The sequence below is a fragment of the Cucumis melo genome, chromosome 10, assembly GCF_025177605.1.
Source record: "Cucumis melo cultivar AY chromosome 10, USDA_Cmelo_AY_1.0, whole genome shotgun sequence".
Lineage (NCBI taxonomy): Eukaryota > Viridiplantae > Streptophyta > Magnoliopsida > Cucurbitales > Cucurbitaceae > Cucumis > Cucumis melo.
In genome coordinates, this window is record NC_066866.1 from 18,338,965 (window position 1) to 18,351,508 (window position 12,544).

General features: G+C 31.8%; 1 protein-coding gene across 3 annotated transcripts in view; it reads left to right on the top strand.

Annotated features, from left to right (window-relative positions):
- The window catches only part of LOC103495096 (nicotinate-nucleotide pyrophosphorylase [carboxylating], chloroplastic), a 31,657-nt gene extending 27,754 nt beyond the window's left edge, over window positions 1-3,903 (top strand). For 2 of the 3 annotated variants that reach the window (XM_008456553.3, XM_008456555.3), the window contains exons 10-11: window positions 1,638-1,705; window positions 3,545-3,903. In XM_008456553.3, the coding sequence (XP_008454775.2) occupies window positions 1,638-1,705; window positions 3,545-3,641 (165 nt within the window). In that variant the 3' untranslated portion in view covers window positions 3,642-3,903. The remainder of the gene's footprint in view (window positions 1-1,637; window positions 1,706-3,544) is intronic. The other variant, XM_017046169.2, reaches the window with a different exon arrangement.
- Window positions 3,904-12,544: the final 8,641 nt, after the last annotated feature.

The following is a 12,544-nucleotide window of genomic DNA, read 5'->3' on the forward strand; positions in this document are numbered from 1 at the left end:
GACAGCTCAACATAAGCCGTACTGTCGCCTTTTACCTCTAGTGTGGCCAGTTCTTTCCATTCAGGTCCTTTTTCTTCAATAATCTCATTCCTCATTTTCGTTTACAACTACAAACATTCTCAATTCACGGAACTCCTTCATCTTACATTTGTGATCCGCCGAATATTTTTCATTACACCTAAAGCATAGTCCTTTTTCTTTTCGGGTTTGGAATTCAGCATCGGGCAAATGCCTTGAAGTCCCTTCTTTTCGTACTTCATTGTCATTTGAACTCCTCAGTGTTATCGTTCTTATAAGAAATAAAGTATTTCCTGTGTTTTCACCCACATTGTTACTTGCTTCCAACTTATTAGTTGTCGTAGGTTGTGGAGGATATTTCCCTCCAGAAAAACCATTCAAATTAGCTTCTCCTCGAATTATTTCTCTGTTCTCAACTAGTTGTGCTATTTGCATCATTTCAGCTAAACATTTCGGTCGAAAAAAGGTAACCTCAGCTCTAATCCAAGGAAACAAGCCATTCATAAACGTATCCTCCACTACTCTTTCTTGTAAGTTAGACAGAGGTGCTACAAGCTTATCAAACAGATTTCTATACTCTTCTACCGTAGTTTCTTGTTTTATGCGAAGAAATCTTCCACAAATTGTTCCATCTCTACTAGATCTAAATCGAACCAAGAATATTTCCTTCAAGTTCGACCAACTAAGAAACTTATCTCTCCTCCTGAGATTGGTACCAGTTCAAGGCTGGTTTGTCAAAGCTCATCGTCGACACAAGCATTTTTTTCAAACTTGGTAAGTTTATGTATTTGGAAGTACCTTTCAGCACGAAATAGCCACAAGTCAGGATCTTCTCCTATAAACACCGGCATTTCGACCTTCTTAAACTTGTTCCGATCACTAGTATTCTCTTCATTATCGACCTTCTTTTCGTTTCGGACATCTCTGATATTTCGGTCCGATTCGGCAACTTTACTCGACGTAGCTTCGCTTTCCTTTCCTTTTGCTATCGCAGAGTCGCGCACAGCCGATTCTGTCATTCGCTCGCTCATTATCGATCGCTCCTTCGCATTTGACTCCATCATCATTAGAAGCATCTGCTGTTGCTTCTCCGATTGCAGCCGAATCAGTTCGAGGTTCTTCATGATATCGCTCAAACTCGTTTCGATCACCACCATTTTGCTCAGCTCCTTCATTCCGACGATTTCTTGATCAATCAACTCTAATTGTTCCTCAATTTGTGTTTAAACCATGATGGTTCCAGAATCGTTGCTCATATACCAAAATGATAGAACTCTACCTTTGGTATAGAATTTTACACTTTATTCAAGTATGAATATGATCTCTTATACAGTGATGAATTGATAAACTCTCCATTCATGAAACAATCTCCTTGTTCTTCCTCTCTCAAGAAGTAACAAGTTAAACTTCTCTCAAAAGATACTAACTACCTTTCCTGCCTAAACCAACCACTATTTATAATCCCTACTAACGGACTTTAAAACTTTCTATACATCTGTGTTACACGTGGGATTTCTCATTTTTCCTCCTACTATAATGAAATCTAATAGGAAGTCTAACACAAGAACAAGAATGAAAAAATGATATCAGATTTTGACTCGCTTACTTTCTGGTGGCAGGCGTCAGGAAATGTTACTCTCCACACTATACATAAAATTGGACAAACTGGGGTTACTTACATATCCAGGTATAATGATACCGATTGAAATATTTTATCAGCAAGCTTGCAGCTTTAATCAAAGAGAAATTACACTTTTTCTTTTAATTTTTAATTTAAACTTGAACTTAAATTTTAATATATATAATGTTCATGCAATTACTTCTCTTAACTTCTCTGGTATCAACGGTTTGTTGACAGCCGGATACTGACTTAAAAGAATCCTAGAAAAGCACCTGCTAGGAGTTGATATATTATCCCAGCTATACTTTCTGAGGCATTAATGACCTTTGAGGGAAAATATTTCTTGATTGTCATACATTGATTGAAGTCGTGTTTCCTTCACAATATCTTCCCATTAGTTACTCATAGCATTTATTGTTGGCTTGTGTCTTACATTTCTTATTCATAGCATCTATTGTTAGTTTAGTTGTGGAATTCTTGACCTTAACCTTCTCCATTCAAGGTGAAGGTATCATAATATCCATACATTATTGAAGTTCCATATTCTTGTCTATAGCACTAAGACTTTGTGCTGCTATTTTCGATATTTTGGTCCCAACGAGCTTAAAATGAAACAATGCATCTTAGATTTGATGGTGACATTAATGTGACATAGTTGTTGTCGGAATGGTTCGAGATCAAATCATGGAGACATTTATTGATTTAACCAGTTTAGTCGTGGTTCTGACTTGAGACTAGTGATGAGAATGTTGGTCTGCCAGTTTTACTAACATTGCTCCATCGCAAAGCAAAAGTAGTCTGGAAAAAGAATAACTTCCTAGATTGACGTTCAAACGACGATGTCTTGAGTTGAAATACACTGTTAAGGAAACATGAAACATGCTAACTTTCATTTTGGTATGGTACTAGAGGGATTTAATAAGGGTGTATCAGTGATTAGTTAAGTGGTCTGCTTGGGAAGTTTGGTTATAAATATAATGGGTAGGGAAGAAGAAAAGGGAGCAATATTTTTGTGAGTGAATTAGGGCTTGGGAATGATCTTAGGAGACTGGGAGGGTCTAAGTACTAGGAATGTTCAATTGAACCAACAAGCCAGACGATCTGGACTACCTAACCGGGTTAGTTTTATTCTTGGATTTGGTTGGGGTCTTGGGATAAATAAATTTATTTTCGGGTTGACCTAACTCCACCAAAATTGCAGACATATTGAAAGTTTTACATATAATTGTCTTTTCTCTAATGATTTTCTTTTATTACTGTTATGATAAATTTTTGTTTAAATCTGGTAATAGAGATCATGTATATTTGGTATTTACATTTGCATTTTACATGATTTTAGTTATTAGTCATATGTGCTGTAGATATATTTAACTGTATTAAATAGGGTTTTGTCGCACTCTCAATTCGAGTCTTTTGGATAGTTAATGCGATTTGGGTTGGTCTAGAGAGGCCTTCTAACCCAATCCAATCTAACTTAATTACACCACTACCAATTACCTCGAATTGCTTTGTTTATTTTATACTTTTATTACCAATTATATTTTAATATATTCGGGTTGTATCACATTTTTATCTAGAAATAGAAAAAACGAAGCAAAAGAAGAAAATTGTTCTAAAACAGTGGGAATTTGGTAAAATCCTGCCACACAAGTAAGAAGAGAACTTCTTTACTTTAGTAATTGCCTTAGGTGTATGATTCCATCTCATGTCATATTGTGAATCACAGGATGCCATTTTTGTGCTATTTTCTCTTTTCTTTACTACATTTACAAGGAAAGAACAATATATTTAGCAAAGCTATTAAAAGAGGGGATGAAGCTATAGAAACTAGGAGTCCTTTTCCAATAAATTTTCATGAGTCTTATTTATTTAATTAATTAATTATGTATACTGTTTTTTGTGCAGTGGTGCGCTGACACATTCTGTGAAAGCTCTTGATATCTCTTTGAAGATAGACACAGAATTGGCCCTTCAAGTTGGAAGACGTACAAAACGAGCTTGATTGATGATTCATTCTTGTATTTGGTAAAATATTTATCCACTCAATCTTTACAACTGTCTCATCCTTTTCTTTTTCTTTTTGGTTTTCTTTTTCTCCAACTGCAAATTTGGTCCCGATATTTTGATAAATTATCGTATGGCTGGTATTTGATGGTATGGGGTAAAGTTACCCATCTATCTTATAAGAAGTCTGATTTTTTCTTTTTTCTAATATAAGATCCTCTACATCTCAATAATTGGAACTATCCATGAGGTTTTACCAATTAGTCTCAATAGTTTGATAAATTAGTACATATGATAGAGAGTATTTAAAAGAGATTTACCTATAAATCTATAGGCAGTGCTTATAAGATTTCATCAAACCATAAAAACTAAATTTCGATACGATAATTAGTTATTAATTTGATTTTCGTTAAAAATAAATTAGTTCAATCATAAACTTTCAATTTCATCAAATTCTTCTCTATATTTCATTCTACATTGTTGCAACTTCTACAGACTATTCAATTTAATTGACCTACTCACTAATTTTAATAGAAAATGAAATATTAAATCTTCATAATCCCAATAATCAAACTTTTTGCAGACTTACGAAATTTGAACAAAAGTTTACGCTCACTTTATGACACAAATTGCATTACTTGAGGGCACAAACTAAATATAAGTTATAGCAAAATTTATTAGTTCTTATATTTTTTATTAAATAGATAGATGTCGATAGAAGTTTATCAACATTTATTAGTGATTGAAATTATAGAAGTTTTGATGATATTTATGATGATAGAAACGAATAGAAGTCATTCATCTATATTGTCAAGTTTTTTCTCTTAAACATTTTTTTTCTATTTATGAATATTTCTCAAAGGCTGGTTTAGTTCAATGAAATTGAGGCTTTTGAGTAAAAATTAAAGGGTAGAGATGGAATTTCGAGTTTTTTATTTCTAATTTTTTAGAATATTATTTTGAAGAAAAATTAATACTAATATTTCCGATTTAAGAAGGTTGGTGGTACGAGAAGTTTGAATATTGGTTATCTTTTTCTTTTGTTTGACAGTTTTTCAATATACACACCTCATTCATATTTAAGACAGAGATTTTTGCAAAAATAACAAAAAAAGAAAAATTTATGAAAATAGAATTTATGTTTTTAAAAGTGGATAACCCTCTAATAGTCATTTGATAGTTCTCTGATAACCGTCTGTTAGTCACTATATTTGCCATATTCGTAATATGCAAAATAAATATGATATGGGTTGTTTTTCTCTACATTTTTGTCGTATTATGCAATTTCCCTTTAAAATATTTTCTTTTTTAAGAATGTCCTTTCAAGTACAACTTTGAAGAGTTTGAATCCGGTACATCTTGCTTTCATGGAACATATAAATGTCCGGTCGGCATATTTAGAGTATATCTAACACTATTTCTTGTTTAAACGCTCTCTCCTCAAACTACATTCAACAAAATTTCTTTTAATATTTCAATTTTTAGGGTACTTAATTAAAAGATCAAATATTGGTTATAACTATTTCTTTCCACAAATTATTTTCGTTATTTATTTATTTTTTCCATTATGCTTCTCTCTGTTATTTCTTCAAAAAAATGTTTATCAATCAATTTGAATTCTTAAGATGATTTCTATTTATAATCCAACTTATAGATTTATGTAAGTTATACTTTTAGACACCAAAAGTGATGTGGATTCACTCAATAATTTATTGCATGTACCTGAAGGACCAATCACAAAGCGCAAGGCAAAGAAGATACAAGAGGCTTTCACACTGCATGTTCAAAAACTGGCAAATGCACAACGAGAAACCAAGAATTTTGAACTCAAATTCTTGTATAATGTTAGTTCAGCAAGTCAAGAAGAGCATGGAGTCAAGATGACACGGGAAAAGTTGTGTAATTTGGAAGATGACACGGGGAACGAAAAAAGTATGCAGAATTTGTGAAGAGGTGGCTATCCAACTTGCATCTCTTGGAATTCCGTGATGTCAACGTTGTCAAACATTACCATTATGAGGGGCGGATTACATAGCACATATTTAAGACAATTTAAAAACAATTATATCTTTTAATTTTGAGAAATGGTTGCTCGTTTGATGTGTAATCAAGTTTTAAGTTCCTAGGTCTTATTTTCTACAATTTGCAATTAAGTGTATTTGAATGACTTTTGAGTTTCTTAGTCTATCCATGACCATTTGGCCTATAAAAAGGCTTGTAATGCTTATGAAATGATAGATAATAAATACTAAAAAGCTTTTGCTTATTCAACCCCTTTGGTGTTGTCTTTTCTATCAAATCTTGTCTTAGGTTTGATGTTCAATCGATTCATTGGATTAGTTTTGATCAATCTAATTCTGGAGTGAGTCGTCTTAGGATCTAGGAGAGACCATCATAGATTCTAAGTTTGATCTAAGAGTGATTCATCCTCTAACTAAACTCTTGGTTGGAACCCTTCGGTAAGTTAGATTCATTTGTGTCCGTTTACAAGGATCCTAGAAGGACCTCTAGCTTTGTAAACTTAAAGCATATTGGAGGCTTATCAAAAAGTCATCCCAAGGAAGCCTAAACCCTTTTCAAATCCGTCTTTCTTTCAAAATTTCGCTTCCGACCATAAGCCTAACCTTTTAGGTCAATCAATAGTATAATGGAAGATATGAGTTTTAGAAGTTATTCTTTTAATTTAAAATATCATATAATTATTTAAGGTAAATTCAGAGATCAAATGAATCAATTTATAAGTATGGACACCAAAAAGATCTATTTTTAAAATTTAAGAATTAAATGTAAGTATTTATCAAAACTTAGGAACTAACAAGAAGATATTTTTTTTTAAAAGAAAAAAAAGGAAATATGTAAATTGAGATGGGAAGTAAATATTTTTAATTTTTGACAAGTTTGAATGTTGATATGCATGGATTTCAGTGCTTCTTGGAAGTTCCTACGAAATGTCCAAAGTCATGTGGTTGCTTGTAGTATATTTATATGGTTGTAAATAAAAATTTAAAGAAGTCTTTAATAACATCTCTCTCTCTCTCTCTCTCTCTCTCTCTCTTCCCTCGTAGGGATCAACCGCCAGGCAGGTGAGATGGCTTTGCTTTGGCTTAAACCCACTTTTTATTACCCCGTGAATCAATCACTCTTTTCTTTCACCCCAAACAATAAAATTAAAGTAAAAATAAATTTAAAAATTTTAGCTTTTAGTCCTTGGAGATAGTTTTTGTTTCTATAAAACCCTTCCTTAATGTAAATGTTGTGGCAGCTTAACCTGAAACTTTATGTCATCTTTATCTATTATTTATTTCTACCAAAAAGTTGTTTCCTTTTTGCCACCCCCCACCCCCACCCCCTCCCTATCCTCAATACTTTCTCTTTGTGTTTTCTTTTGTGATTCTTTCCGACCATACTCTCATTTAATGCTTTCTCTCTATCTTTACACTTAAAAATATAATGTTAGGAGGTTGAGACACGAGCGTCTTGCTTTTTGTGTACAATACTTTACTTTGACATCTGAATTTTATACCACTAATTAAGATGTTGACTTCCCATTTTCTACCTTCTCTCTTTTGGGTTTATTTATGGCTGCTTTCAATAAATCTTACTATTTATTTTTACAAATTGTAAACTACCTTTTTCGTTCCATTTTTAATAAATTAGTGATGTCACTACTTCGCTTATTACTGTGCAAAAATGTTGATTTGTCTTAAATCTATTGGTGATAAGTTTACTACATTTGATGTGTGATAATCTTTGAATCTCTTAACCATCAATTCGCTGTTGCCTTTGAAGTGGAATAGCCCATTTCTGTAATTGGAGATACCATTTTTTTATATATATATATTTAGTATCATTTTCGCATATTACACTTTCTAAATTTAAAGTTGTGTTTTAATCAATTTCTACGTTCTCAATTTTTACTAAATATTGACTCAATTTTGGGTATTAATATTTATTAATTAATTTTAAAAAATTATAAATTAAATAACATTCTGTCAATTAATTTAAAGCAGTTATGAATTAAATATAAAAATTATTTCAATAATGATAAAAAGAATAGTGAAAATTAATAACAATTAAACTTATTTAGTGAAAAATTAACTCTAAAATTTAAGAGTGAAATCTTGCGACCTATGAATGTAATTAAAAAAAATTGAAATTTTACCGTTAAAATTGTAACATTTTGATATTCAAGAACTAAATTGAAATCAAACTAGAAAATTATAGACCAAAAGTATAATATTTTAAAATAAAGAACTAGAAGTGTAATATTTTGAAATTATATACATAATAAGTTGAAAAAGTATAGAACCCTTTGAAATTTGAGGGTGAAATTACAAATTTAAGCCTATAATTTGTAATGGTCTTAGTCATGTTAACACCAGTTTGGATTTATTGGACATAACACAATGAAGGTACATCATTAGAGGAAAGCAAACAAATGCATGGTAAATAAAATGGAACTAATAAGCAGTACTTCCGAACAAGAACATATCACATATATATGTTACTTCATAAGATCAAATGTAGATTTTGTTTGATCTATATACCAAACTTTACATTGTATTGGACCGATCAAGGTTCATCGAATACATAAAATCATGACAAAAGTAATAACTTTTTGGTCATTCTACGTTAACACCTCTAAAACGGAGTCATGGTACAATAACCTCCACAAACAAATGTAGATATGACAAGCTTGGTTGGTTTGTGTAACATGGAAGAGGGTGTGAAATTGAGAGTTGAGGGCAGAATCTGTCATTTATCTTGTTGTGTTGTTGTGTGTGTGTGTGGGAGGTGCCAACCAACCAACCAACCAACCAACCAACCCCAAGCTTTATTATGCATCTCATCAGAGCCTAACATAACATGTTATTTTATTCCATTCTCTTTTGGTGTTTTTCATTTATCCTTTTTCCTATTACCAATAAAGCAACAATCCCCTAACCTTAGGGTTCCTCCCAAGTTATTCCCCACTCAACGGTCACCCATGCCCTTCATCGCCACATGCCATTCTTCAATTGCTCCATCTAGAGCATCACTCATGTCCTAGGATTCTTTCCACTAATCTTTTACTACATATTTGATAATACGTGTTAGGAAGGAATAAAAGAAGATTTTATATATTAACTAAGCCAATTCTTTTCCCCTCATATTATATAATATAATATAGTGCTCATGTCATTAGGTCCAAAATGTTACCCTTTCGTTTCTGAATCTTGTTTCAACTTGATCTTTACGATTCAAAATTTACCTTTTAACTTTGATTTTTTTCACTAAATACTATCTTTGATAGACATACATTTGGAAATAGTTTTGCTCCTTTTGCTTACTAATCAACATTTGAGGTTAAAAATATAAAATTTTAAAAACTAGGAATCAAATTGAAACAAAACTCACACTTCAAAGGTAAAATTGTAACATTTTAAAACCAAATGACTAAACTGAAATCAAAACAAAAAACTTAAGAATTAAAAGTCTATTTTGAAATCTAAAAACTAAATAAAAGCTAAACCTAAAACCAACCAGCCAAAAAAGTATTTTTCTCCCTTTTATTTCAGGAATCCACGCTTCTTCAGTAACAAAGAATGAAGGAAGGGCACCATACTACTGGAAATTTTCTTAGATTCTGTCTCTCTTTTCCATTCTTGTTCTCCAAGAGAAAAGCTTCCACAATAAAACCTCTCTAATTAGCTATCTTATGACCTGTGATGTTGCTTAAGAGTTGTATTTTGCCCACTTCTTGGCTATGAACTTGTCTTGCTCCACACAAGTTCAAATTAGTTCTTTCCTTTTGTTTCTTGCTATAAAGATTTTTCAAATTGCAGAATTTACTACTTTCAATGGTTCCTCTATCTGGGTTAGAGAAAGCTTACATCTTACCACAGATGAAAATTTTGAGTTTTTCCAGAGAAAAACCTCTTTTTTTCCTAAAACAAAGTGTTACTTTCTCTCTCTACTCCACTATTTTCTTTGGACAAAAAAATCTCTTATGCTCTTTTCTCATAAAGAAAAAAAAATCTCTCAAAAAAAAAAAGGTCTTATTTCCTCCCTTTCTCTCTATTAAGTATTGACATTCCGTCACTTGCTTTTCTACAAACAAGAAAGTCGAGCAATGAATAAAAGAATTCGAAAAATATCCCTTTGAAGATTATGAACTAATAAAGTTAAGTATAAATTGATACAATAAATAATTTATTGGTTTTAATTGGTGTAGCCTCAGATTAAACAAAGCTTCCACTGCTAATGTTTCAAGCTCATGCCCAACGTTAAATCACCACTAAATTTGAAAGCTAAAGTTCATGGGTTGCGGTAAATACTTTAATCTTTTTCTTCACCTATAGGCTTAGAAATTCGTAGAAAGCACCACAAGTAGAGATCAAGATTACCAAAAGAGAAAAAGATACAATGAGTTTGTATATAAGACCTATAATTTTGATACCACGTTAAATCACTATTAAACCAAAAGTTTAAGTTGATGGGTTAAGATATCAATATTTAACGTGATTAGATAAATAACCCAAGGCGGGAGTCCTCTCACAAGCTGCCAAGTGGTCCATAGTTGATACTTGATCGCACAAAAACACAAAAGCACAAAAGCAAAAATCCATATTGATTAGAAGCTCTATGTTATTCCTACTTGAAACTTTTCTTCTTTCCATCAATAATGAAAGCAACTTTTTCCAAATCACAGTGATCATAAAGATGACGTTTAGGCCATCTGTGTTTAGGCCTATAGACAAAATAAAGCTACATCTTTGTAATTGGTAACAGAAAGGTCACTAATTAACAAAGAAACTTATGGCAAGTAGGGATTAGGCCAAGTCATGTCATTTGGGGTTTTCTAGCCGACCAAACTCCAGAGTTTACATGAATTTGATGGCCTTCCACTTTTTTCCCATAAGTTATCATTATGATGAAACCATAATTCTCCTAAACTTTATTTGACAATTTAGGAAGATACCTTTCCTAGATGAAATCATCATAATTAATAAAGAAATGCTTGACTTTTTGGTTTAGAGGCTAATTTTGTTCTAAAGTGGAGGAGAGGAGAGAATATTGAATTTTCTTCTATTATTAGAGATTGATGCAAAAACCTCAATCCCACATGGGTTTATATTTACAAAGGACTTTATTCTCTAGAATGGTAGTGCTTAATATTTGGAAGTAACACAAAGTGGAAAAAGTCAAAAGTACCTCTTAAATGCTTTGGAAGAACTTTTCTAATCCAAGTGCTTGATTGAAGAGCACTAAAACAACTATTTTAAGATTATAAAACTAAACATATGGAGAATTGCTATTAATCTTTACTATAATTATAATGAAGGTACTTTTCCATCTGATAAAAAAAGGGCAAAACATATCAATTGCTGTTTGAGATTATAGTTTGTTTTTTCTATTCAAAAAAGTATTTGAAATGACTATTAAAAGAATCATTTAGTGAAATAATTTTTTTTATATTAATATTGATTACTGTTTCACTTAAAAGCACCTTAAAATGCTTTTTAAGGATTTTCAATTTTATTTCCATAATGTGACCAGACATCGTGAGAATTTTAACAAGTACTGTTAAATAGTAAAAATGGAAGAAAAAAAATGCATAACGACCGGTCAAGAGACGAGAAAAAACATTAAAAATGGGTCAAACTCACAATCACATGGAGAAAAACAATGTGGGCATCCAAAAATTGCAAAATTCTATCTGAAAAACTAAAATAAAATAAAATTGCAAAATCCATTGGAAACACATTAAAATAACTCAAAACTATTTTCAAGAAAATCCCAAAGTCTAAAAAAGACGGGGTCATGGTATGAACTATGTAAGGGCCCAAAGTGGTTGCCATCCTCATTTTCCAGACAAACACTATCCAAATCATATATTGACTTTGGCTACCACATCGATATATATATATATATATATATATATATATATATATATATATATATATATATATATATATATATAATACATTATAAATACATGTCATATGGAAGGGAATCTAACATAAACAAATGAAGAGGGCAAATGATTATAAATGGTGGGACCACAGTAGCTCTAATTTGACAAAGAATTCACAATAGAAAAATAAAACATGTACAGTTTTGAATACAAATTCCCCATCAAAAAGCAGTGATTCAAAGAGAAGAAAAAAACACATACCCTTCAAGTATCATGTGGAGATGAGTCAGGCATGATGACTAATCCGCCCATGGGCGGCGCTGGCAGTACGTCTCTTTTCCCCCCGCCCGCCCAACCGACGCCATTTGCATATAGAAGTGACGCAAACATTTTTACAAACAATTGGTGTGCATTTTGGACCATTCGCTTTGTCTACTCATCTTCCTTCAAAAAGACCAATTAATAATCAAATCGAAACGCAGTAGTTTAAACTAATGAATGGATTTGCTGCTGAAAAACGCCAAAAATATAACGCAATTGAACGAGGGGAAAAATCAATGGATTCCCTATTGAATAATATTTGTTTGAAAGAAAAAAAAAAAAGTTGAAGGAGCTTATCTTTCGGCGAAGATTGTCAGCACATACGTCCCTCTCTTGAGTGTGAAGACGTTGTTGTCTCACCAAACTAACGCCAAAATTCAGTCTCTATGCTTATGTCTGTCTCCCATAGCCCATTGTTCATTTCCCTCGCTTTCGCTTCTCTCTTTGGGTCTCCATCTCACCTTTTCTTTTATTTTCTTTTGGATTTTCTTTTTTATTTAATCATCATTTTGGGTAATGGTTTTTTGGATCTAAACTTTATTATTATTTTGCTGGTAATTTATATAGAAAATAGAACATTTTATTTCTTTTAATATACTATTATACTTTTGAGAAGGAAAAAACTTCCTTAGTATTTTGTAGATGTTATCTATACTTCTCCAACTAAACTAAGTTACCAAATC